This window comes from Gymnogyps californianus, chromosome 5, assembly GCF_018139145.2.
Source record: "Gymnogyps californianus isolate 813 chromosome 5, ASM1813914v2, whole genome shotgun sequence".
Lineage (NCBI taxonomy): Eukaryota > Metazoa > Chordata > Aves > Accipitriformes > Cathartidae > Gymnogyps > Gymnogyps californianus.
Genome location: NC_059475.1, coordinates 1,066,579 through 1,094,336, shown reverse-complemented (window position 1 = coordinate 1,094,336; position 27,758 = coordinate 1,066,579). Strand labels below are relative to the sequence as shown.

The window sequence follows — 27,758 nt, the reverse complement described above, 5'->3', positions numbered from 1 at the left end:
TGCCAGGACATTAATGCTTTAATGTATTTGGGGACAGAGTACTGAAAAAAACAGAAGAGAAGTTTGTGGCTGGTGAGTGCGAGTTCTCAGGTGAGGCTGGCGGATGTACGTAGAGTAAGAGGTATTTGCTGAGTCTTCCTCTGCTTTTCTGAGTTTTGTGCTTGGGTAAAACCTGAGTCAGCCCCTGCACAGCTGCTGGGGAAAGGAACGCTGCTGCATGGCTCTCAAGCCCTGTCCCACTGAAAAGTTTCATTCTTGACGGTGTGATGAAACTGTATATTGATTTTAATATTCTACACTGCCTTGGTATGTACATCCTGTGCGCTAAGTGTGAGCAATGGTTTATGTATGTAGTAGCCAGGCTGATCAAATAGTGGAAAGAGCTATGAGCAAATAGTTTGCTGGATTAGTAACTGCGCTTCCAGATGGAAAGTCTGTTCCCTGTACAGGGGTTGTTTCTGTCTAGATGGGTGTGAGTATGTACGTACCTGGAAAGAATATCCTGGGTCCTGCTGCCAAGGCTTGCAAAAGTGAGAAACGTAACTCTTTTGGTCACAAAATGGTTTTCATTCCCAAGGAGAAGCACTATAAAAGTTTGGCTGTCCTGCCTCCAATCAGAAAAAAAGAGCACTTTTTAACCTACTTCTCTAATGTGCTTAGGGAAGTTCACAAGCAGAGAAAAGAGCTGAATATTTTGTGCAAATTGCTTAAAACAGCTTGGACTAGCCTATACCAACTGCAAGTAAAAACTCAGGCAGGTTCTGAGTTCTGCATTGTACATCACGTTTTCTTGAGGGTACCAATAGATGTACCATGCTGAAGTTTCATCATATTCAGAGCTGCACATCAGTTCTATACATGTACAGGACATCAGCTCTGAAGCTAGCAAGAGCAGCTGAAGGCTAATGAGTATGTTGTGCTGCACAGCACTGATAGCTGGAGAGAGTACAGCAAACTTTCAGATCTTGCGAAGGGAGGTTCTGGACTAGGGGACCAGTTTTCTTGTCTGTTGTACTAACCCTGCTCCTGCACCTGTCTCATTGGCTTCTAAGTTATAATTGTATAGACTCAGTGCAATGGAGTACAGAATCAGGACTTGGCTGATACACCTCTTGTTTTTAAGGAATTTCTCTGTATGGTTTCTGAAGTTGCAGGAGGGATTACCATGTGGCTTGAGGACTAATGCACTGAGATTTGGTCATTAGTGATGATGATGTTGTTTTGAGACTGATGTGAATGTAGGGTGACAATAGACTAAAAGTTCAAATCTATTTCCCTCAAAAAATCTCAGGAAATTACATTTACCCTGGGGCTGATCCATTTTAATTTGTAGTGTTAGTAATTAGATTATTTTGTAATTAATTGATGAACAGAGTGTAGCTGTAGACAATAACAGTTTATCTTTATTTATTTTGTGTTATGAGTGCACCTCAGGTTTTAATGTATGGAGGGCTATGTGAACATTCATACTCATGGCATGTGTTTTTTCCTTTCCAAACAGAGCAGAATAACTGATACTCCCTAGGAGAAGACTTGTCTGTTATGATTTAAGTTTCCATATCGGTGTTGGCAGTAGTGAGTAGGAAGGCACTGAGAGTCAGCCAGGTTGTGGGGTTTAAGCTAGTCTGTCTCCTCCATGTTGTGGGGCACACTGCCTGGGCTGCAGTTTTCCCATCAGTTATCCTGTGGGGATAACACAAGTAAACTGCCTTGCAGGCTGTTGACAGCAATTAAATATATATATGTTTCTCACTTTGGGAGAACATGATGATCATAAATAGGGACTAAGATTGTTTAGTGTTGTTTGGAAGGAATTTTAACTCTTGCATTTCTATACTTGGGTGGTCGGGGGAATCACTGTGGTGTCTCTGCCAGCCCTCTGCCATGCTGCTGGAGTGAGGATTGTGATCCAGGACGTGTGTGATCACCAGTGCCTCTGCTGGGACAGGTCTGCTTGCAAGCCATCGGCCATGCTCACTGAGCGTGCGACTCTTGCTTGGCTCCTGCCTGGTGCTTCCCTATAGTAAAGTCTGTACTGTGCACATTTGCAGCGCAGAGCTACAGCGTCCCTCTCGTAACCCAGTGTGCCAGAGGCAGCTGGATCTGTGATCTGTGACGTGGCAAGGAGGAGCACAGGGAGGTTGCAGTGCTCAGACAGCCACAGGACGTGGCACCCCGTGTTTCGAAGTGCTTTGTTTGAAGTAGCGTGTTCCCCAGATGCAGCCGAGTGCCTTGGCTCCTTCGTGCGTCATGTGACCCAGCGTGCCAGATGTGGCCCCTTGCACTTGTCCCAACGTAACCTCCTATCTGATATGTGAGATGTTGCTATTCATGTGAATTTTTGGAGACAGACCCTTAAATGTTTTTATTCTAATCTCGGTAGTATTTTTATGCTCATTTTGAATGGATCTGTCACACAAGGCAGCGTAGAGTGAAGCCCCATATCCTACCCTGTCTTGAAGCTCTTTGATATTCTGGATTGACAGCAAAATACAGCCACTTGTTTTTAACCCTGATGCATCCTTTATGGCAAAATAATGACTGTAAACCCATTTGAAACAATGCAGTTACTCTTTGGACATGGAACAGTGAAGTGTGCATGTGTAAGGCAGATGTCTCAAAGAGATGCAGTGCTGTATGGTTTTGTATATCCAGAACAGGACACAGCCACATCAAGTGTTTAAAAGGTGGGGAAAAAGGGTCATAGTTGTCACAGTGGCTTATGTCTCAGCCTTATGACCTGCAGCACACATCTTGCTGGCTTTGGGTGAAGAGGATGCAATGAGTTGCAGCCTTCTCTTGGTGCTGCAGTGGTATTTGCTAGCTGTAACCCTCTCACAAACCAAATGCAGATGGGAAAAGGCTAATCTCATAATGAAGGCATTGGATTGCAGTTGAGGTTTGGGTGTGATTTCTGTCTGTGCAGCTGGTTTCTGTCATGGTGTCTAGACCTACATGTTGGTGTCAAGATCAAACGTGGTCAGAGCATGTCTTGGCTCCCACCGGTGCTGTGCACCCGTGTTTTCTCTCCATGGAAGGCAGGGTGTGTTGGGCCTGGATCTGGCCTTGATATGAAGTTAAAAAGCAGCCAGGAGACATACCTGGAAGCTCTTTTAGGTTTGCTAATCTAGACATAGCTGGGAAGAAACCGAGCTAGTAATTTTTTTTTCTGTCTCGTCTGCAAATGAGGATAATAATTCCTTTTCCTTACCTTTCGTCTGTTTAGATTAAACCTCTGGAGGGTGGGGCCTGACTTCAGAGACAGGCACAATGGGACAGTGACTTTAGCTGGGATTTCTAGGGGACTGTAAATAATGGAAAACTTTATTATTTGTCAAGGGAAAAAGCCCATTAGCATTTGGGACATGCCTGTACTGGTTTCAGAAAGTTCAAGAGGTCTTTTCTGTGCAAGTGCTTTTATACGTCCCAGAATGAATTTGGTCTAGTATAGCTAAAATAGACCTAAAAGTATGTCACTGAGCAGCGTCCAAAACAAGCTTAGCAAATAGGTGTTCACTGTGTTTCAGGTTTTAGTCCTAATTTATGAGCAAGGAAACGGAGCAGGGGAGAAAGAGGCAGCACCATAGCCTTTAGACCCTGTTCAGCGGAGGCACAGCAAAAAATGTCAAGCAGTTGTGTTCTTTTTCTCATTTGTCAAAAATAAACCCACCAATATAACAAATATGTCTCTCCCTAAGCTTACGTCTAATGTAATATTAATCTGTGCACTCATGTGTGTGTTTGGGCAGGATTTAGAGCATTACATCAGTTTGCTGTGCTGCTAGTTTGCTCCGACACATAGCTTTGCTATTGGGGGCTGGTGAGGGAGAGAGAGGAGTGGAAGGAAAGGACTTGAAATAGGGGAAGTGATAGCACAGCAAGCAAATATCCACTCTTCCTTTAGGAGAAAAAAAGTACCTAAAACAGTATTTCTAAAACTAGAATTGCAGACAAATGTGGAAGGTGTCATTGTGACAAGGCTCTGTGCTCTTAGGTCCCATTTCAGATTTCAGACCATTTTGCTTGTCTTTCCCCCTTTCACTCACCCTTTGTTGTCATTTCTTGCTGTGTGAAGTCACATTTAGATTTGTAAGCTCCTCAGGGAAGTAACCTGTCATTTTTCTTTGTCTGCAAACTGCTATGAACGTTTATGGCTTGTTATAAATAACAACCATGTCAGAAACCTCAGGAGGGTAAACATTAGGATTTTAGAAGGTATGGAATACAGTGAAATACGATGTGTGCATATTCACACGTACATATGCACGAGCACATGCATATATGCATACAACATGCATCAATAATGGTCTATTTAACTTGCGCTGCATTTGAAATGTATTACGTGACAGGTGACCTGTATAGCAGAGTATGGAAATATGTTTTTCCTTTTAATTGGTGGGTTCTCTGGGATCTTCTTCATCTTCCTACTCCAAACTCAATCTGCATATTGCAGTTCCTCAGGTCCTGTAGGAAGAATTCTTCTCCTCCCCCCCTCCTCTTGTAGCTGGCCAGAGTAGTTTGGCATACCAGCTGAGGAAGTACTTAGAAATCATGGGAATTGCTTTCTTCAACCCAGGGACCAAACGTTATCTCTTGTCCGGGGCGGGAGGAATGTAGCAAGCTGCGTCCAGATCTGTGATAGCAGCGCAATAAGCGCTGATGAGTGAGTTCGGTTGCTGCAGCAAGGAGGGGGAGGGAAAGCTTATTTTTAACTGGAAACTATACAAGTGAGACTGAAGTAGCTCTCTGCTGCCTTGCTATCATCAAGTGTATGTGTGAGTGAATGAGCGTACGGACATAGTTAAGTACAGTGCATATATACTAATGGAGTATGTAATTGTATGTGTATAGGGTGGAGGCAAGTCAGATGAAATGACAGTGCACGCCAGCTTCTTTGTCTGAGTGTTTGAACTCGTGTGTTGTAATGAGCAATTCCTGATTACATTTATCTACTTCTTTTTTTCAGTGGGGTTGATTCTTTTCTGTGCCCTGCTCCTTGAGTTGCCTGTCTCCCAGCCATTCCTCTTTCCCTTCCTAACTCTCCTTCCCCTTTCTCCCTTCCATCCTTAATCTTCCCACCCCTTCCTCTCATCTGAGCCTGACCCTTCTCTCTTCTTGCCCCTCCTTCCCAGCCGATCCCTCCCCCTGCTCTGGATCTGCTGGCTGTGGGATTTTTTTCTCATGCTCACTGGCAGATGTGACAGCTTTTGGAACTGTATCATCTAGGAACAGCTATATCTGGAGTTGAAAAATCTAACGTGGTTTCCCAGGCAGCAGGAATGGATCGCTGAGAGAATTTCAATCTCCGACTGCTTTTGTCTTGTGGTAGTGACTTTTATTATTTATGTTTGTGACATTTCTTACAGTATAGTTGTCAGCAGTGAATGAAAGACTAAAGTCTAGTAGATTATTATAAAATCAGTGTCACAGTATTTGTATTATTATATGAAAGGGATGCTGTCTATGTTTAAGTACAGGTTTGGCTTGATTTACAAAATCTTATATGCATAAAATGTTCTTATGAATTTCTTACTGAATTAGAAAAGGCCTGTTTTATGTATTTTATTTAAACATTCTTTAGCTGGGTATTGGAAATACAAGTAAATAGCTCTTGCATGAAAACCACAAAGTGAAAGGAGACTGGTTAAATACAGACCTTCTCAATGAAATGCAAAACCTACACAGATTATTACAGTCCATTGGATTTCAAATAACTATTTTTAGTGTATGAATTTCATTTGATCTTAATGCAGTGTACCTTTAAACCACCTGTCTGATAGAGCAATGTCTTTATAATCAAAGATTGATGCTGACCATATAAAGCAAATGTCATTGGATACCCAGGGGTATGTTGTATTTGGAGTTGATTACATTTTGTTGTTTTTAAGATGTCTATTATAAGCCAATAAGGTAGATGCAGGCCATGTCAGCTAGTCACACTAAAATTGACCATGAACTTAGTAGATGCTTTCTTCTGGGTTTAGGAAGCATGCTTTTGTGTGTAGGATCTAAGTGTAGTCCAGGTGTTGATTGACAGGTATAGTGATTTAATGTAAATATACAAATGTAGTGCTTATGCTTATGCAAACTGATATGCTGGCATAGAGCCACTGTTCTATTTGGGGCCAAAATATCACCTGGGCTTTAAAAATTTCCATTTTCAAGTAGTTTACCTGGAAACATTCTCGTTATGGGAAAATGATTGAAATGTTCAGAAAACAATTGATACTACAGGTGCTAATGGTTGTGGCATTTGTAACACCACATTTTACAGGACCTCTTGCCACCTGAAGCAGCTAAAGAGCAAACTTGAAAGACACTGTGTGCTATGCCCCGAATATCTTCTCATTATGAAGATGAGATGAGGAATGAAGCTGTGAGAGTAGGAGCAGAAGGAAGATACTGGTTAAAATAGTAACATCGCTCTGTCTGGAAATGCCCCTGTTCTTGTGGATCAAGTAGCTGTCATGACTGACATGTAGTCAACGATTCAGAACTGAAGCACTTGATATAATACTATAGATATACTTCTTGCTTTCCTTGGAGGCTGTGAAAGCTTCTCAGTAGCACCAGCTGTTGGTTTGAATAGTACTAACACCATGAGCTATTAGAATATCTTTCCTTTCCAGGATTGTCTGTGCTTTTTTGTTCCTTAAAGAACTGCCCTATGACTTTAGTCTTGATTATCAGTTAATATGCAGCACCTAAGGGGCCTTAGAGATGAATCACTGTGTTTGAGTAGTTGCAATATGAACCTGGAGCACAGATGCTCTTCCCATAAGCTCTCCATTAAGATGTATTTGAGTTTTCATTGGAACGTATTCTAAGCAAAGATTATTCTGGCTGCGAAACCTCTTCTAGGCAGAGCAGTTGCTTCCAGCCTCTTTTATAAGTGTTTTTAGTTGCCTAACCTTTGCTTTCTTTTTCAACTGTAAGGTATCTTTAGTAGGCTTCTGGACACAGTATTGCAATGGACATTGTCAGTGTGTGAAGTCTGTATTTCACCAAGGATGGATTGCATGATTGAGGGTTTAGATGGTGTAAAGGTCCTTCCGCGACATACAAACACTTCCCGTCCCTGTGACTACAGGATCACGGTAACCAAATTTTAAGCCAGTGTGTGCGCGCTTTCAGGATCTCAGTCTAGCACTAGGAAGCAAAGTTGTTGTTCGCCTGGTGGCTGCACTTTGCTCCCTAAACAAGTTTAAGTGAAACAACCTGGAAAATGTTTGACATATATTTCACTGTGGGGGAAAAAAGCACCAGGTGTGCTGATTTTCGAGACCAGTGTCCTCTAGAAGTATGTTTGTGTTTACACCACAACATGTTATCTCTGTACGTGTTCTGTGTCTCTGACCCGTGTAAATATTTATTCAGCACAAATAGTTGGAAGCTGAGGTCCTGTACAGGGGAAGAGTGATCACTACGAAGTTGAAGATTAAGTGGCAAAAATCCTCTACCTGATGTCAAGGAAGAGGTAGCATTCATCACTTTAAGCAGTATTAGTGAGAGGCAAATGCTAATATTAAAGTTGTCAGTGGAAAGGGAAGAGCATATAAAGATTTTTTTTCCTGCTGGTGGATACTAATTGCTTTAAAGAAACCTGTACAGCTTTTTCCCAAGCTAGAGAGCTTTAGTACTGAGCTACCTAAAATGTTTTGGCACTGGGTCTCTTTTTTGTCTCATCTCTCTTACGGCTCTCATTGCGCAGTTCATCCCGTGCATTGACAGAAAGCATCTTGGAGGGGAGATGATGAGCTCTGGAGCACGCCAGTTCCATTGCATCCACAGAACAGTAACCTGCCCGTTAAACATGTTTCTCCAACAGCAAACAGGAAAATGTAACTTTGAATACTTGTAACTTTAAAGCCATCAAACCAGTCAACAGAATCATAGAACAATTCAGGGGAGAAGGGACCTCAAGAGATCTGTAGTCCAACCCCCTGCTCAAAGCAGGGTCCGCTCTGAGGGTCAGACCAGGTTGCTCAGGGCTTTGTCTTCAAGAGCAAACTTGCTCTTGAAAACCTCTGAGGATGGAGACTGCACAGCCTGTCTGGGCAACCTGCTCCAATGCTGGACTCTCCTGGTCACTAAAAAGTTTTTCCTTCTATCCAGTTGGGACCTCTCTTGTTTCGATTTATGCCTATTGTCTCTCAGACTCCCACCACTCTCCACTGTGAAAAGCCTGGCTCTCCATAGAAAATCTCCCTACCTCTGAGCTGTTTGTTCATGGAAAGAGTAACTTCCCCCTCACCCCATCTTCCCTGTCTGTCTTTTGTGAAGAGGTTGTGTCCATCCATTGCAATCCTGCAGTTATTCAAGCTTTCCCACTTCTGTGACTGCGTGCGGAGCTCCAGTTCTTCCTTTTCCTTCATACCTTCCCGATTTCAAAAAGGCCTAAAACTTTTGGCTTTCTATCTATCTACATCTCTTTTTTTGCCTATAAAGTCTAAATTCCGATTTTGAATGTCTCTTGTGTTTAGGTATATTTAAATATTAGCTGGTTTTGGCTTGTTGCAATTGTAATGGCTGTTCACACAAACTGTCTCAGCCCCCAAGGGAAAGGAATCTTAGTTTTTAATTTTAGCTTCTTCAGCTACCTGCTGACAGAGTTTGATTTCCACCTACCACCTCCTCTCTCTCGCCCAGGCCCTCTGTCTAAGCTAGAAAAACTGAGATCCAAAATCAGTCTTGGGCAGCTCTTCCTTTGGCAACAACTCTGTTGTCTTTAAATGGGAATCAGATGTATATTACTTGGAGTAACCAGTGAGAAGACACCTGAGCCCTGTTCGTAACCACCCTTCATTCCAGGCTTGTAGTGGAATCAACACTGTCTAACTGGCTGGACTCCAAAGCCATTTAACCTGGGTACAAGCTTGTAAAATATAAATATGTATCTCATATATATTTAAAACATTTATATCAGGCAATATGAATTTGTAGAAATAAAGGAAGCCAAGTGGTAGGAGTTCAGCCATAGACATAACAGGTGTCTGTGTCTTTTCTGAAATAGGAGCACTGTTTCACAGTGGGCAGAGCACTTGAAAAGGTCACTAGAAATCCTAGCTCAGGCACTGACCTGCTAGGTGGTCTTGAGCAAGTCATTGCTCTCTTGTTGCCTCTGTTTCCTCATCTGTAAAAGCAGATGATCAACTCTGTTGTTAAAATGCTTGTCACTGGAGAATGTTCTTAATACAATGTAATTAACTAATATAATTGATACATGATATTACTGATCGGGCATATCGGACCTAGACATGCAAGAGCACTGATGGCATTGCCTTCTCTGATTCAGGCATCATGTTCCGTAAGAAGAAGAAGAAACGCCCGGAGATCTCGGCTCCGCAGAACTTTGAGCACCGTGTCCACACTTCATTTGACCCAAAGGAGGGCAAATTTGTGGGCCTGCCACCTCAATGGCAGAATATTCTAGACACGCTGAGGCGCCCCAAGCCAGTGGTAGACCCTTCAAGGATCACGAGGATGCAACTCCAGCCTATGAAGGTAAGAGAGGAAGATGCTCTTTCCTGTCCCCTGGGCTTTCCTGTTCCTTGAGGAGGCCCAAGTTGAGGCAATGTTTCCATTGCCCCATATATATTTAAACGGGGCTAAGGGTGGGATCTATAAGGAATTCAGTGGATGGCAGGGTCTGGGCTTTGATAACACTGTCTTTTTTTGAGGCGATAGTAACTTCATCAGAAATAAGGACAGTAGTGTCCTTAACTGCACTAGTGTCACTGTTCAAATAACCAGCTGGCTGCCTGTCACTATAACAAGGACCCGTGAAAGCTCCCGTGGTAGGTGACAGGGCCTAGGATGTGTTCAGCTGTTGTACAGGGAAGCGAAGAGGAGGATTCGTGGAGAGACCTGTTTTAGCAAGTTTGTCATTCTCGTGGGTGAGCATATTTGGCTGGTAATTAAGTTGACAGGGAAGCCTAAGTGGGAGAGAGTGGGGTAGCACTAGCTTGCTGTTCATGGATGGCTAAATGAATGAGAGACAACAGGGAGCAGGACTAAACTAGGGTTCAGGCTAAAAGGGTTTATAAAACAGCATTTTAACAGAAAGTGGGACATAGTAAACCGGAGAATGTCCTTAAAGCAAGTCCTTCAGTAAGGAGAAACAAGTTACTGATCCTTGTAGATGAGTGAATTTAGATGGCTGTCTTGCTTGGGTGGCTGTTGATAATGGCACCTGGAGACTGTGTATTCATAAGTGACTGCAGGGACCTGCTGTGTGAAGAGAGGCAGATTCATGATGACCTCTTGGAAAAGGAAATGAAAGATGGTGACAGAATTACTGTGTTTCAAGTCTTGGTAGCTTGTGGGAAGTTTTTGTTCCCCGTTAAAAAAACCCTACAGGGGCCTTAAAACTGAAAGGTAAGTTGTAAAATAGAGATGTTACTACTTGGATTTTAGGAGGGACATAAAAGAAAATAGTTGTCTATCTGATGAATATATTTAGCTTTTTGCATACAGATGCTTAAAACATCGGGACTAAATAGGACTACATTTTAGTATAATGCAAGCATTAATGCAAAATCAAACCTGCAATTTAAATAGCACATCAGGATCTTTGAGCAGAATGCTGATTTACAAAGGAAATACTTGCTCAGGAAGAACAGGTAAAAGAAAAAGGGAGGAGGTATTGCCTTCTGTTTTATGGTGTCTTGAATGTGCTTTGAGGTTCAAAATGTAGTAGGAGATAGGACCACAATCCAGAGAAGAGATAAAATGTGTAATAAGAGACCAACTTGGTTAGATCAGGAGCTCTCTAATGAGCTTAAACTGCAGGAGGATTGCTCAGAAGGGTGGAAACTAGGTCAAGTTATAAAGGGCAAATAGAAAAGAAATTTATGTAGGAACAAAACTGGAAGGCCAAGGCACAAAAAGAGATGTTATTCTCAAAGAACATAAAGGACACTAAGGAGGCATCATAAGTACACTGAGGAGGGGAAGGCGGATGAAGGAAAGAATTTGTTCACTGCTCATTTTGGAAGAAAGTTAATAACAGATGACACTGAGAATTCTCAAATGTTTAATGATTTTTCTTCAGCCTTCATTGAAAAGGTTAACTGTGATCAGTGGGCTAACACAATTAACACGAGCATGAAGGGATAAGAATGCAGGCTGGAGTAAGAAAAGAACATGAACAGAAATGAGACTTCTTAGATAAGTTACATATTTTCAAGTCAGCTGGGCCTAATGAATTCAAGGAATTGCAGATCAGTCAGAATAATTTCAATTCCCAGAAAGAGACCGGAACAAATAAGCAAGTAATCTATTTGCAACCACTTCCTAGGAGATAGCAGGGTAATAGCTAGCAGCCAGCATGGATTTATCAAGAACAAATCATGTCAAGCAACCCAATTTCCATCAATCACGGGGTATCAGGCTTTGGGTCAGGGAGAAATGATAGCTCTCTCCTGTATCTTGACTTCAGTTAGGCTCTTGACACTGTACCTATGGCATTCCCAGAGCAAACTGAGCAAGTTTTCTTGAGTATTGGGAAAAGTGTACTCAAAAGAATAGTGTGAGGCATCACTGTTAAAATAGAAATGTGCATGAAGAGATTTACTGGAGTTTGTCCTGAGTCTAATACTGGTCAGTACTTTCATGTATGACTTATTAAACCTGTAGATGGTAAAAGCTCAAAGGAGGTGCAAATCTTTAAGAGAACAAGGACAGAACACCCAACAATCTTTAAAAAGTAGAGAAGAATCTTAAACTAATACTGTTTTTTTTGCCCCAGTAAGTTCAAGTGCAAATACTCTCTTAGACTGCATCACATAGTTGATTATTTCTGGTAAACTCCATTTGAACAAATTCCTGTTCAATGATACCAATCAATAGTAAGATTATTTTTTTAAAGTGCTAATTGGCCCTATTAGGCCAAGCCCTTATACAGAGAGTCCTGGATTCAACTATCATAGTTTTTCCTTTTTTTGACATGTACTGTGTGTAGCTTGTAAAGGGTCGGTTTTCTTTTTAAAATTATAATTTCTAAATTTTGGTTAGTAAGGCATGATCTTTGTAAGAGCACTCCATATAGATTTGTCTCAAATTTGGATGTTTCTTCATTAATCTGATGCAGTCTTCAAACACAGCTGCAAAGTACAGCTAACTCCTGTCTTCTCTGTCCACTGGGGATAGGACTGACTTAATGGACTAGAAGTGCCACAGGAGTGACTTGAGTCTAATTTTAGGAAGTCTTTAACCAGGAGGTGAGGTGAGCACTGGAATGGATTTCCTAGGGAGGCCATAGCATCTGTTCTTGGAGACTTCTTACTTTGAGAACATGATAGATACAAGTCTTTCTGGAATGACTTTTGTCCATCTACTTTGGACTAGCTGGCCTCTTGAGACTTCTTCCAACTTTATTTTGAGTTATTCTTTTTCCCACTTTGTAGAAACATTGAACCATCAGTGAGCACTGGAGGAGGGCCTCTTTGTCTCCCATCTGCCTGTGTGAGCATGAGCAAGGGTGTGGAGGCATCCTGCCGAGTGCTCTGTGACTTGGGGGTGTGCTGCATATTACATCTGTCCCTGCTCAGGCTCGTTTATGAACTAGTGCTCTTAATTGAGTGCATTACTGAGGTAAACTGATATGTCTGGCATTCCTAATGGATGAAATAGAATGGACAGAAGACTTTTCCCACCCCACTGACAGATTTCAGAGACTGGATTTCTGACCATGTACTTCTGGTATTTTTTTCCCTATTGAGTTTGGTAAAAAAGTGGTGGAAACAGCTTGAGGAGTTAGTGTCCTCAGCATGTTGTTTACTTGACAGCAGCTCGGGCCGTGGAGGAAGGTGCATGTATGTGATGAGGGAGGCATATTGCTACAATAGGACTGAAGAGCAGAATTTCCTGCTGCAGGTGATGTTGTGTATGCAATGGTATGAGTCGGATTGTCCTTTCTTCACCTTGTTTGACAAAATCTTCTATTCTGCCTTTCATTCTCAGATGCTGAGCAACCCGGGTGCTCATTTTGTGCACTGTGGCGGCATTCTGTTGAAATTACTGGAGCTGCTGTTTAGCACCAGCTAAATATTAGGCTCGGTGTAATTAATTCAGCATCTTTAGAAGATCCCTGGAGTTCAGTTAGCAAACAGGAGATTGCCATCACTCCAGGGAAGGACTTTCCTCAGGCAGAGATTCATGAAAGTGTAGGAGTGATCCTATGCTGTGAATTTCTGTGAAGAAATGAAACATTTTGGTTCCCAGCACTAAAAAAGCTTCTGTAAGCTTTTCAGTTCCAGAATAAACAAGGTAGAGCACTACATAATATACCGACAGCTTCAAGCGTCCTACTTGTATAGTGCTGTTGCTTGTTTGGATGGAAGCCTTGTTCTTCATCGTTTGCTTACAAGGCAGTTGTGAGCTGTTGTGACCCTTTGTTCATCATTTTTAATTATAATAGCTTGGCTGAACAGAGGAGGGATGCAGTGTTGGAACAGTGTGGTCTTCACTGGTCAGGATTAAGATGCATTAGCAAAAATTATAGAGAACCAGACTAAGAGAGGCTGATTACAACACTATTGAGAGTGCTTCAGGGGAGAGATGAACCTTGTATTGGAATAGCAAGGTGATTTTTGCAGGTAGAGCTTACGGCATGCTGTAACTTCTTCTGAGAACTAATATTCTCGGGAGCTTGTTGAGCCGAAGTTAGTGATGTAGCGTAGCACAATTTCAGCACAAGAGAGTCAGGAGTGCTAAAAACATCCCAGTTTTGCTCTAATGTTGTCCTTTAGAATGTGAGCGCAGCAGCAGAATTCACTGTTCTGGCTGAAAGCACTGCTGCCTCTGACAGAAGGATGTAACCCAATGGTTCCTTTTTTTTTTTTTTGTCCCTCAGTAAAGGACAATGAAAAAAAGACAGAAAGAAAAATTTCTCTTTTTTTCCTAAATTCCTTGAGTCTTCTTTGGCTAGACAAACAAAATCTAACCTTTGTCAAGATAAACTGAGCCTCAATTTTTACAACTCTAACTTTTTCCCCTTTCCTATGTTTCACAGACTGTGGTGAGGGGCAGCACTGTGGAAGTGGAAGGCTATATCTCCGGGATACTCAACGACATCCAGAAGCTTTCTGCCATCAGTTCGAACACTCTGAGGGGAAGGAGCCCCACCAGCAGGAGGAGAGCGCAGTCCCTTGGGCTCCTGGGGGAAGACAGACCCCCAGACATGTATCTTCAGAGTCCTGAAGCAGACTGGGCAGACAAATATGGAAACTACCTCAATTGCAATGGTGGAACCAAGGTGACCCGGAGGCAGACTATGTGGCCAGATTATAAACCCCGATTGGAAGGACAGTCTCATCCCAATGGTATGGTAATGAAAGCACAGTCCCTCGGGCCTTCGGAGTTCCAGGGCGCTGACGGCAGCTGCCTCCAGCGTGCCTCTGGTTTGCAGCATATGCCAACTCTACCAGGGGAGAGTGAGAACACGGGAAAGAAGAGCTCGGAAGAGTGCTGGCCTCAGCCTTGTCTCGTACGACAGGCAAACTCCAGGCCCTCAGGGGAGGGCAGCCCTAGCTCCAAATCAAGGGAGAACAGCTTGAAGAGGAGGCTGTTACGCAGTGTGTTCCCCTCATCCAGCGGCTCAAACAAGTCCGGCCCTTCCCTGCAGATGAAGGTATAGTTATTCAGTATTTTTGAGTGAGTGCAATGTTGAATTTACAGTTCCAGAGGTTACTTACACAGCTGAACAAATGTAATTGCAAACATCATGCAACCATCTGTTATTGTTATGATTAATGCTGGAATCAAAATAGTCCTGGACAGGGGAAATGTGTAGTCCTCCTAAGCTTCACAAAATATACTGCTAGGCGTAGCTCAAAATGGCAGTCAGCTCTACGCGAGAAAGACTTGTTAGTGTGCTTGCAGGAGTGTAGGTTGGGAAGGAGGTAGGGTACTTACTCGTTTTTGCCCTTCTGTAGTAGTAAAGGCATAACTTAAATGCCATTATACTAGCATAAATGTGCTTTTGCCATTTGGGAAATTGCCGTCATTTACATTAGTAATGTATTCTTTTGCCTGTGCAAAACAGAACTACCTCAGGAGAGCTTGTTGCTTATAGCTGTATCTGCCAACCTGCCTACAACAGGAACATTTCCATCAGCACCCACAGTACTGTCAAACAGGAAATCTGACTGTTGGTTTTTGGTAAGGGTGCGACAGCTCATAGCTACATCTCGCCCAGGAAAGCTATCCTGAATGAATGACTCACTTCTTATTAAACTAGGAGAAAAACTCTGGTTCCTGTTACTGGATAGGAAATGCAGCCCTTCGGGCCACTGCTTCTAATTCATCCCAGGCTAACCCAGCACTCATTGTCCTTGCACAGCTGTTTGGTGGTTTCACAGGCTGCGCTGGGCTGGTGCTAGGCCAGACTAATTTCTAGCAGGCGTGGAGTCCCTGAACTCGGAGGAAGGCGACAGGAACCACTGGCCCAACAAAAATGACTGTTCTAAAGCGTATTGCAGGGTGGGGCTCTCTACGACCCAGCTTGTTGGAGTTTGCATAAGGATCAGACTCAAGGCTTCCAGACAGAGACTTCTCCCTGCAGACTCCCTTTCCAAGGGAGTCAGATTTTAAAGGAATGCCGTTCTTGTGTAGCACAAACTAGACTTATTGCTGTCTCTGACTCCAGGCTGATCTTTACTGGCTGGAGGCTGTCCCTGAGTACTTAGGAGAACTGACTGCTTCTTTCCTCTCTAGCAAGAGTGTCTTTGCCATGCCTCAGCGCTCTCACAAGGAGGAGCAGCGGTTACCAGTCAAATGGCGTGTGCGCATGGATGTGCTTGGGTGTGTTTGAACTCGAGCTGCTTGTGAGAGGAGAGGAGTAGGAAAGACCTGGAGGTTATCTAGTCCATCTCCCTGCTCCAGTGAAGGATCTGTGCCATTGCTGGCAATTGTTTATCTAAGCTGTTCTTAACTGCCTCCAATGATTACAACCTTAGTCTCCTTCACAAATGGAGATGATGATGTGTAATTGTGACGTGTAAGAAATGCATAATTGGAGATGAAATTGAAAGGGGATATAACTGGCTGAAAATAGGGAGGTGGGTGCTTTGACAGGCTGCCTATAGTCACCAGGGGAAGGTCGAGTGCTCTCTCCTTTTGACCTAATGTGGGGGGAAGGAGTGGGAGAACCAGTGACATCTCAAAATATCCAGAGACTGAAAATGTGTATATAGGGGCTGTCAAATTACAGGAGCAGGAAATAATACTTACATGTGGTTAGACAAACATGTGTGAGCTTGCATGCATGTTGTGTGCCCTTTTGCATGCTCTAGGTTATATAAACCCTTCTTTTTTTCCTGTCTCCTGAGACAAAACAAGAGTTGGGAAATAAATACTTCATTGCCATGAGCATGTCTCTACAGGACTGCAGGGGTGGAGCTGGTAAATGAGGAGGAAGTGACTTCTGACAGGCAGTTTGTGATTGCGCACTCCTGCACCCCGATGCCAGGAGCTACTAAATCATACTTTCAGGGCCTGTGTGCGTGTGAAAATGAGCTGTATGTGTGTTAGGCTTATGCAGATTTTACTGTTGACAAAAATCCTTGATTAAAAACCAAAGCGCATAGAATTAAATTCTATACAATTATTTTCTGAGACAGAGAAAATGAGTGCTCTTTTAGGAATTTCTCTATTGGCAGTTTTTGGTTCCCATACCCATATTATTAACTTTATTAATAATCTGTCTGAATTGTGAGAGAGAAAAAGCTTGTTGCTTTGAAGTTTTTATTTTGCCCTATAATATAAATGATTGGCTTGCTCTTTCTGAAGTTACTACTTTGTCAGATCCACTATTATTTTACATATAACTAAGTATATAATGTATTTTATACCTAAGTTGCTAGATGATGTTGAATTTTAATTAGTCAACATTTCCAGGGTGAGTATTAGCACTTCAAGATTGATCCTTCTTGGGAGACCTATGCGTGGTGCTAGCATGGGAATGCGTATCCTGAAGCCACATTACTGCAGGCTGTGATCTTACTAGATCTCATAAGCTAAGCAGGGTTGGGCCTGCTTGGTACTTGAGTGGGAGGTCTCTGAAAGCCTCGAGTGCTGTGGGAAAGAGCACTGCTAATCCAAATACATTGTAGGTCAGTTCTGAGCCAGTAAGATGGCAAGGTGGCAGGTGGCTCTGTGTAGCTGAAGTCTCATGCTGGCCACCCACAGCTGTCCTGGTTCATGGTGCTTTTCCCAAAACAGAGAGCTAATTCTGTGTCTGATCGACAGGAATGCTCTGCAGGTACCAGTGGAAAGTGCAGAGAGAGTTTTCAGTAGGCAGAGCGTAATTACCCAAAGGGAATTAGGCCAAGACATCAAAGTGATTTACAGCTTTGGCATGAATCCCCTTTCCTTTTATATAGAGGAAGATCAGAGGCACAGAGGGATAAAAGATTTTCAAATACTCTGCAACACAGGTTGCCCCTCAGTTTTGGTAGCAAGGTTGGAATGCTTTTTACCAGCTGGGTTTTTTTTCTGTGGATTTTGGTTTTTGGTGGTTTTTTTTTAAAGCATGTGCTTTAAAAGGTCCCTTTTAAACTGCCTCAATTTGGAGGTCCTTAAAGCATACCACCCATCCTGTAAATGATTCTTGAAAATCTGCATCCATGTGGCTTCCCCTAGTCATGCAGCATATGTTGGGCAGACCCAGAGACAAGAACCTAGAGCTCTTGACTCCAGTCTCCTACAAAATGTACTAGGCCAGAGTGGCATAACACGCAACTGATTCCTGACACTTCTTTCTTCTTGTTAATCTAACCATCACTTTTTCTTTCTTCCACTTTCATATTTGTTCTTCTCAAAGCCTAATGCTTTCTTCAGGCCCCAGCAGTGGGGTTCACCACGCAGCCCTGCAGCCAAAGCCCAGTCTCTTCCATCAGATCAGCCTGCATCCGATTTGCCCAGGATGATCTCAGAAGCTGAGACCCCGCAGAAATCACCAACAGTGGAGAAGGCAATTGCGCTGCCACAAGGCAGGCCGTCACCGGCAGGGTCTCCCAGGAACCGGCAGACTCAGACTAGTTCTAGCAACCTTCACCTTCCCCAGGACTCTTCTGTGAAAGGGCAGCTGGCCAGTGAGGACCCGGTGGTTGTGACTCATGAGCAGTTCAAAGCTGCCCTTAGGATGGTTGTGGACCAGGGGGATCCCCGGACATTGCTAGAGAATTATGTAAAGATTGGTGAGGGGTCCACAGGTATTGTCTGTATTGCTCGAGAAAAGCACTCAGGGCGGCAGGTGGCAGTGAAAATGATGGATCTGAGAAAGCAGCAGCGCCGGGAGCTCCTTTTTAATGAGGTGAGTATAGTGATGAGAGGTGGAGTTCTGCTGTCCGCCATAAAACCATGGTAACAGCCAGTGTGGTAAAAAGAAGGGAAGATCAGGCAACATCTTCCTTTTAATAGAATGATGCTAGTACCAAGAAGAAAAATGACTGGGGGGATGGAGGCTACTGCATTGTACTCATAGGGTTGTGCATGCTTGCTTTGTTGGATAAGATTAAGTGTTAGTGATTTTGTGGTGGTCAGTTGTCCACTGTGTTTTTACAGGTGGTGATAATGAGGGACTATCAACATGTCAATGTAGTGGAGATGTACAAGAGCTATCTGGTGGGAGAGGAGCTCTGGGTGCTGATGGAGTTCCTGCAGGGGGAGCCCTCACAGACATTGTGTCTCAGATCAGGTACGAAGCAAAATCTGAAACATCAACACTTGTGTTCCCACCTGACAGGCAAGGGTAGTAGAGTGGAGATTTCTGGGAAGAACAGTTTCCCTCAGAGTTCTTGTGTTTGCAGTGCCCTGAAACTACTACACTTTATAACTGTCGTTCATTTGAAGTATGCGATAATACTGATGTGGAAGGGACCTCATTTATGGTACTGATCCCTTTAGATACCCACTATTCATCTACTGGATGACCTTCCCTGTAAACCACAGTACTCATAAAAAGTGTTGTTTACTATATCTGTTGAATTCTGGCCAGGAAGCTCATTGAATAAGTATTAAAGAGCATGCAGAAATAGTTTTCAATGGTGCAACCTTAGTGAGGTTGAATTTGTGGCTTACTCCTCTGGAGAAGTGCAGCAGACTCCTGGACTCCTTCCCAAATTTCATTGCCTAAAGATAGCAGCTACTGGACACTCTCCTAAATTTGTTTTCTTATCCACACCACTTCATATTCATTAATGCCCAAAGCATTTCTGTAGGGCAAAGAAGTTGTTCTCAAATGGCCTCTAGAGTCCCACTCACAAGGTGTTCTGGTGATGCAGTTATGATGATCGTGTCTTACCCATGACCCTGGAGCACCCTCCTCCTGCTTCTGAGCAGTCCTGCGAGGCTGTAAACTGGTGCAGGGAACGCCGATGAAAAGACTGACCAAGAAAGTCTGTAGGATGAGCTTTCATTTTTTGAAGATTCAGAATCTTAATTGGATTACAATTAGGCAGTATTGCTAACGCTAATTGTATTTACTTTTTTTAATCATAGTATGCCTTTAATTCACTTACGTGCTTTGACTAGCCTTTACTGATCCTGTGGTGGATTTAAGGTATATATCTCACTCTGTTGGGTTCTTTGTTTTGGAAGCGCATCTGTGATGTGTTTGGGAGGCATAAAAAACCACATTGTCCTCTGTAGCCTCTACAACCCCACCTGTAAGGAGTGTCTTGGAGACACTTAGCTGGCCAGGCCCTCCAGCATTGAGTTCAGAGGCACATCTCAGGGTCTGAGAACCAAGCTTTCACTGTAAGTCATGTACTTGCTCCTGGACAGGAAAAAGAACATTTAATTCTGACGAGTGCTGAGTTACGGCATTGCAGAGCTAGTGAAACTCTTGTAGCTCTTAGCTGGTATTAGAACCAATGGAACTACAGATTTTAAAAAAATATATATATTCTGAAGAGGTTTATGAAGGGTCTGTGTAGTTTATATCCACCAGTGAGACTGAATTCTATTGTGGGACCTCAGCCTAGATTTGAGTTATTTTACGAAGCCTTCCTTTGAACCTTTTAATGAATGCTTGTTTTTCCACGTAGTGGAAACAGGATCTGTTATAACCATAACATTTATCAAAAGTAAGCTCCAAGCCTTTATCAGTTTTTCACAGGGAGGAAAATACCCTCATTCCACTCATTAAACATTTGCTGAAGGTGATAACTGATTTGCATCTCCAGGAGTGAGGTAATCCTCTAGTAATCTGTTTTACACTATGCAGTCACTTGACTGAAACCAAATTCCATACATGACAAGCTGAAAGTACACCTCTTGTTATTTTCTAGAACCACAGAGCTCAGAAGTATATCAGCTTTTCTTAAAGCTCATGCACTATGAAATGAAAAGCACTGTTTCTAAATAGGTTAGGTTCTGTATTGGGGAAGTCTCACAGTTAGCCTTTGTCCCTCTCTCTTTACAGGTTGAATCATAATGACAAAAGTAGCCCCCTGCCATCCTTCAGATATATTTGCTATCAGCATGGCACAGTGCAGCCACGACATGTAGTTGTCCTGGTCAGATGGTCAGTTTGGTAGAGTGAGATACGGAATATCAAACAAGCAATGGAAGTATAAATTTCTCAGCTGGTGGTGCAGCCTCCTTCATGAATGTGTAGAAATTGCTCTTATGTATTGAGAAGGTACTGGTACGCTCTGCACAGTTCTGCCTTCTGAGCGCTCTCTTCTCCTCAGTCTTACTTGCAGACCTGGATTTGAGGAAGTATCATTTCTATGCCCTCAGCTGAGAGCTGTTTGAAACAACTGCTAGAGACTGGCTGAGAATCAAAAGTACTCAAATTGGGTACTTCAGCTATTCTTTGAAATACTTAATTTCTAGCATTGCTCAGTACAAATGTGCAGAGAACGCTGTCACTGTCCCCAGTTACAGGAGATAATTTTCATTTCTACCATTTTCACTTATACTTGATCGTGAAGGTTCTTGTGTTGGTATTCCAAACAGCCAGAGCTTCTAAAGATAAGGTTCTTGGTGCTCATACTCAGTGTGCTAACAGAGAAAGTGGTAAATTCAGGAGTGTCTTCCCTGCTTGTAACCTGTGCTACCTTTAGTTAGGTATAAGAGTATCCAAAGCGTCTAGCTGCATGAAACCTGTAAAGGACCCCTATATTCGCTATCAAATTACGTGTTTAGATGCTTTCTGGATAAAGTTGCGCAATAAGCTTTGTGAACAATAGCTTTACTATATTTGCGTAAAAAAAAAAAGCTGTCTCAACAGTTACTGCAGCACCTTGGCATGAAGCAGCAGTCTTGCCTATCAGAATTGCTTGAAACAGCATCTTGCAGAATGAATTTAGATAAAAGATTTAAACTGCAATTTCTCTGTATTAGACTTATGAAAAATTAAAATTGCTAACCATCAAGACAGAAATGTTTTCAACAGTAAAAGACAGTCATAGAAGAACGGTAAAAGCAAGATAGTAATGGTCATGGGGAACCAAAATATGTATCTGCAATTCAACTTCAAAATTGCACTGTGCATTTAAAGAGGACCTGTGAATGAATACTATCCACTGACCAGTACAATGCAGTTAAACTCCCGTGTCTTTAATTTCAGGCTAAATGAAGAGCAAATTGCAACAGTGTGTGAATCAGTGCTGCAGGCTCTGTCATATCTTCACTCTCAGGGGGTCATTCACCGAGACATTAAGAGCGACTCCATTCTTCTGACACTGGATGGAAGGGTATGTTTCCTCAGACAAATTGTTTCCTGTCTTCTGCTGCTGCAGCCTTAGTCTGTCTCCTTTTTTCCTTTCTGTTCACAGTCTCTTGTTTGTACCTCATCCTCTTGCTGCCTTTGCCTTCTTTGTCTTTGGTGTTTCCCTCCATGTTGTTTAAAAATTATTTTTAAGGTTGGTTGCTTTTCTCTTTGTACAGGTCAAACTCTCAGATTTTGGCTTCTGTGCTCAGATCAGTAAAGATGTACCTAAAAGAAAGTCCCTAGTAGGTACTCCCTACTGGATGGCTCCAGAAGTTATTGCAAGGATACCGTACACTACCGAGGTAAGGGACTACTTCCCTAATATCAGAAGAGGTAGCAAATAATATTCTGAAGTGTCACAGGAAGATAACTATTGGCTTTTCTAGGAAGAGCCTCTGGAATCTATTTAAGCTATAAATACAACTATGACTACAGATTTGATTGTGATGATACCAATATTTCCTAAAACAGTAGAAAAACAGGTTGTTCTGCTTCCGGGAACGAGGTGTAAACTTACTCTATTCTTATACCTGAAGCTTGGCGTAGACTTGTATCTGCTGTAGTGTGGACAGATGTTAGCAAGGAGCAGCCTGTGACATGATATGGATCAATAAATCAGTCGGTGCCATAAAGGGAGGGGAGGAGAGGAGGGAAGGCACAGATGGGAGCTCTGAAATTACGGCAGGTGGCAGCAGACTGATTAGTTTTGTTTACCAACCAACCAGGTGTAGCACAAGCAGTTACTTGCAGAGCTTTACATGTTGCAACACCAGCATGGCTCAGTCCTAGGTGGAAAGCTGTCTTTGTTAAACTGCGGTAAGGAGTTCAATAGCATCAAGTGGGTTCATGTTTTACTCTCTCAGTGCCATTTGTCGTGGGTGGGGTGTTGTAGTCTTTGTGAAAGCAGCAAAGCAAGGACCTGTTGCTCTGAACTGTGTGTATTGATGTGACATTGGCTCCCACAGGTGGATATCTGGTCTCTGGGGATCATGGTGATAGAGATGGTGGATGGAGAACCCCCCTATTTTAGTGATTCTCCGGTCCAGGCAATGAAGAGACTCCGTGACAGTCCTCCTCCCAAACTGAAAAACTTCCACAGGGTGAGCATGCTGGCAAACACTTGTAAACTTGATGATTATCATGGGGAAACATCCGTATCAGCCGTTCCCAGTAAAGCTGGCTGTGAAAGTGATCTTGCTAGGACGTGTTTCTTGGCAAACTTCTTTGGCCCTGGTGCCTCAGTGGATGCAAGCTGCTGCTGACAGCTAGTGGCTGGTTTGGGAAATAGCCCTAATAATGTAAGGTCACTTGGGCATAAACCTGATAATGCGAGCCCAAGCTGCTTCAGGTGGACCCAACAGTTAATATCTTGCTGATGTCGATAGAGTAGCTCATCTTCTAGGGAAGTAAATAGGAAGATCCTTGCTCTTGAGAGTTTCCGGCTTGACGGCTTTCAGGACTGCAAAGACTGCATTACGGTCAGAGCAGGGGAGCTCAATACAGACAGTAGCTCATGGAAACACTGCAGCTGCTTTGAAGATGAACTCAGCTTCATGGTTTCTTATGAAAAAGTAGCAGTGACATAAGAAATACAGTGATTACCTTTTAGTCACCACTTAGAGCAGTCCTCCTTTCATTTCAGTCCAAGCCTCTGAGATCAAATAGCTTCTGCAGCATTTTGAGCTATCCGGCCTTTCCAATTAATCAGAGTATCTGCAGCTGCTAACACTGAATTATTTAACAAAGTAGACTGCTGAACTAACAGCATACACTCAAACATCAACAGCTGCTCTTTCCTCTTTGCCTTTGCAACACTAATTAAAATTTGAAGGTCACATTCCGGACCCAGTGCTTGCACTCCTTAGACAGTGTAAAGCCGGTTCTGGTCCGGATCGCACACCTCGCTTGGTGAGATGGCCCTACCACAGGCTGTGAAAGCCAGAGCCATTTACAGTCTTGCTCTGCTCCACCTTGTCCTGGGAAGCAAACTGGCTTCCAGCAGATCTCTGGATTGCCAGGCCGGTGGCCGTCCTCCCCGTCTCCCTGCTGTCTGGGTGGATCTCAGCACCAGATCCAGCCCTCCATTCTGATGACAGTTAATGGCTCACTGTGGTCAGTTCCTGTAGCACTGGGTGCAACAGGTTAAATGGACACCACCTGGGATCATCTCTGCTGCTTTTCTAAAGCAGAGCTAGACTTACTGACAGGGCCATAAAGGCTGGATCCTGGCACTCATACTTAGCTATGTTGTGCCTTCTCCCTCTAGCAATCACAGTGAAGTCGTTCAAAGCACTCATGAAATAAGCAGTAGCTCAGTGTGAACAGTATTTCATGATCTACTTGTAAGTTAACCAGAGCTGAGAAAATGCCCACAATCTAAAATGGATGTAATTAGAAGCATTAAAATAAATAAATATATACCAAGTTCATTTTTTATTCAGTTTTAATGATGCAGAAGATTACCACCAGCAAGAGATGTGCAGTGCCTTTAAGTGGTTCTTGGAGCTGGCTACTCAACAGGCTTTTACACATCTTTGAAAGGACAAACCTTCTGAGGTCATTTAGCTTTTCGGTATACTGTTCTGCAGTTTCTTCACCTTCTTGTACCAGCAGCATCAGGTTTCCAGACTCTCAAAAACGATTTGGGAATCCTATTTAACTACTTTTTCCACAATGTGTGGCCAGTAAAAGAATGAATTGATCAACCCTTCACACCAAAGTGACATGCCTTGGGTAGCAGGAATTCTGTTGAATTTTTTGAGCTGAAGTGCAGAAAAGATTAAATAACAAAATGAGAAACAAAATTAAATTAACAAGCAGGCAGTCTTGTCTTAACTTGCTGTGCCCCATTAAAAAGAAAACAACCTGTGTAAATGTTGTGCCTACCGGTGACAGAAAGTTCTTACTGTAGCGTAAAAAGCATGCTATCTCATGTTACCTTTCTGTGCAAAAGCAGGGTTACAAAGTTGAATGTACAGGATCCTTTTTAACCAAACCTACCTCGGCAACCTGTTGTCGCATGAACTGTTGCCTGGTTCCTTTACGGGGTTGACTTGGTTGGTTGCTTTTTCACAGACCTCCCCAGTTCTGAGAGACTTCTTGGAAAGGATGTTGACACGGGATCCGCTAGAAAGAGCAACGGCACAAGAACTTCTGGATCACCCCTTTTTGCTCCAGACAGGACTTCCAGAGTGCCTGGTCCCCCTTATCCAACAATACAGAAAGCGTACCTCTACCTGCTGACTTTACATAAGGGGAAACGCTAGGAAAAAGTAATGTTTATTAAAAAACAAACAAACAAACAAAAAAACCCTTCAAGAGACCAGGCAGTCTCGTCCTGTGAATGGTGCTTGGAACTTGTCAGCGATCTTTTTAGAGGATGAATGTGAATACTGTCCTTGCATTCTCAGCCTTTTGTGGCTTCTCTTTTGCTGAAGACAATCAATACATACTAGATCCAAATAAGACCAAGTATGTATCAAGAATAAAGCAGGTGTTTCACGGCTTGCGGATCGCTTCTTCCGAAGAGTGGCATTTTAAAGCGGAGTCTGAAGTTGCGTATCTGAATGTCTGCAAGTTCCTGCAAACTTTGGCTGCTGACTACTGAACTGGAACAATATTTCCCAATTAGAAATGTGATCTTTGTTTCCTTAGTTGTACACTGGAGTCTTGAGCTGACTCAAATGTACATTTTGGGGCACAGGCCCCTTTAAACTCTCAAACAATGCACAAAGACTTGACAATTTTTTCCTCTGAGACTTTTTCACAGATGATTTTAATTTCCTTCGGTTAAATGTGGACCTAGAAAACTGTACATATTTTCCTAGGGAGCAGATGTGATATGTATATATTTGTTTCTAAATGGCTCTCTTGCGTCAACATGCTTCTCTTTTTTGCTGAGGAATATGTATGGGTTAGTGGTCAATCTTGAATCCATTTCATGATCTTAAACTTTTGGAGGGGGAAACCCTTGGATACGGGCCTCAAAACGGACTCTGTGAAGGCAGGTGTTCTTGCCACCAGGATCCTGTCGTTGAAAATTTGCAATATGCAACACCTCCAGTGCTGGTTGGAATGGAGAGTCTGTGAAAGCTTGTTCCTATGTTTGGTTTCCAGGCGCCTTTCTTTCCAAGTCCTTTCTCCCAAGAGAGGCTGAGAAATGCTGCCTGAGACAGTTGTTGGGTAGCACTTTGGGGATGCTCTAGGAGACTGAATGAAAAAGTTTCAGCTGTCCTGCATATCCCAGGAGAGATTTTTGTGTTCACGTGAGGCGGTTTGTTGAGCCTCTATCTCCCCTGCTTGCTACTGCAGCAGATGGGGAGAAGAGAAACTTTTGATGTATGTTTCGTTATTGGTATGCCCTTCCCCACCATCCCTTTGCTGATACATTCGGAAGGTTACTGGTTGTCTGAAGAGCTCTTTCAGTTATTTTAAAATAGATTTAGATATTTTGTATGATACACTTTCTGAGCAGTGAGATAGTCAAGGTAATTGGACTCTAGGTCAGGATGTAACATTGTACAGTAATGGTGTGTATTGTTGTGAGGTCTCAAGAGTATAATCTTACATGTGGAATGGGATCCTATTTTGAAACTCCAGATAGAAATTTATTGGAATTTAAGTTATTCTTGGGACACTTCTAGTGTCTCAGAAACTAACCTCATAATTGCATTTTCTTCAGAAGATGTTAATAATCTCTATCCTCTGCTATTTACTCCAGTTACAGATCCTGCTTCAAAATTGAAGCCACAGTTGATTACTTGAAGTAATTTGGGATGGAATTCATCTGCACTGATGCCAGCCATCTAAATGGTGGGCACCCAGTCTGCGAAGCGTATAGGTTGGCTCTGTAGACCAAGGTGAGAGGAACACCTCCAGAGGGTGATTCATCTCCATTGTCTCAGATACCTGCTGAAGGATGAAATCGCTGTCTCTCGATACCACTCTGCCTGTGGCCAGTAGAGGGATCGTAGGTGGTTTGCCTAGACTGGATGTCTAAGTTTGGGGCTGATGAAGTTGGTTGAAATGAATTCATTTAGCTCCTCCTTACCTGCACTGGAAAATTTTTGATGTAAAATGTTTCTGTATTCCAGATATACTGCTTTTTTAATGCAAAAGAGCAGGGCTTTGAAAAGATTTATAATTTGAAACAAACGATCCTGCTCGTCTGTAGTTGTGAATCCTTTGCACTTGTGTTTTAAATTAAAGTAGATCTTGATTTATTCATAAGCCTGTTGCAGTGCTGAGATGCTTTAAAATATGTCTATAGTTCAGAGATGTAAGGAAAGTGTGGACCTTAAAGTCTGGTCTAACTTACCTATTCTGTGGCGATGTGGCTTTTAAAACAAGAAGAGACTACAGCAGAAGCCTGGATCCTGAAACAAACATTTGTTGGAGACAGAGATGACAGGTTTAACATTTAACATCATTTTATACTTTGGTCCAAGTCTGACTAAACATAGTGAGGGAAGGCCCTTGAAGGATTGCATTCAAGTATCTTATAAAATTTAAAAAACTCAGTACTGTATTTGTGAAGAATGCAGAAAGTATCCATCTTCCTGTCCAATATAGAATTAAATATCTGATTCTTGTGTTTCTCTCTTTACAGTTCGTGCACGGCATATCACCAATTAATTGCTCCATTACTTAGATGAGGGTGGAATCAAATGTAAATCCTAAGATAAACCTAGATTAGATAAAAGATTGGAGCTCTGTCTCTAGGGCCAACAGCTCCTTCCCCAAGAACCAGGCAGCCAGTCAGGAGAATTATGATAAGCAGAGCAGGTTTGTAATTTGCATTGCAGTAGTACTCGGGAGCGAGATTTCTTGTATGCTAAGTGATACCTAAGTACATAACAAAATGTAGCCTCTTCTCTGAAGAGCTCATAGCCTACTCAGTGGGTAATTATGCTTTGAGATGTTGTTTTCTCTGAATATCTTTTTGTATATGCTTTCAACAAGGTTACACTTATGTCTCGGGGTTTTCTGTTGTTTTGTGTCATGTTTCACCTGAATCGTTCCCTTTTATTTTTCC

General features: G+C 42.7%; 1 protein-coding gene across 1 annotated transcript; it reads left to right on the top strand.

The window, feature by feature from the left end:
- Nucleotides 1-25: 25 nt before the first annotated feature.
- On the top strand, nt 26-26,906 carry PAK6 (p21 (RAC1) activated kinase 6). Its single transcript, XM_050896847.1, is given in 10 exon segments — nt 26-72; nt 9,296-9,504; nt 14,015-14,632; nt 17,825-18,316; nt 18,568-18,661; nt 18,664-18,700; nt 21,581-21,707; nt 21,901-22,026; nt 22,690-22,824; nt 24,800-26,906. Coding segments are annotated over 9 exon segments (2,001 nt in total). The 5' UTR covers nt 26-72; nt 9,296-9,300; the 3' UTR covers nt 24,968-26,906.
- Nucleotides 26,907-27,758: the final 852 nt, after the last annotated feature.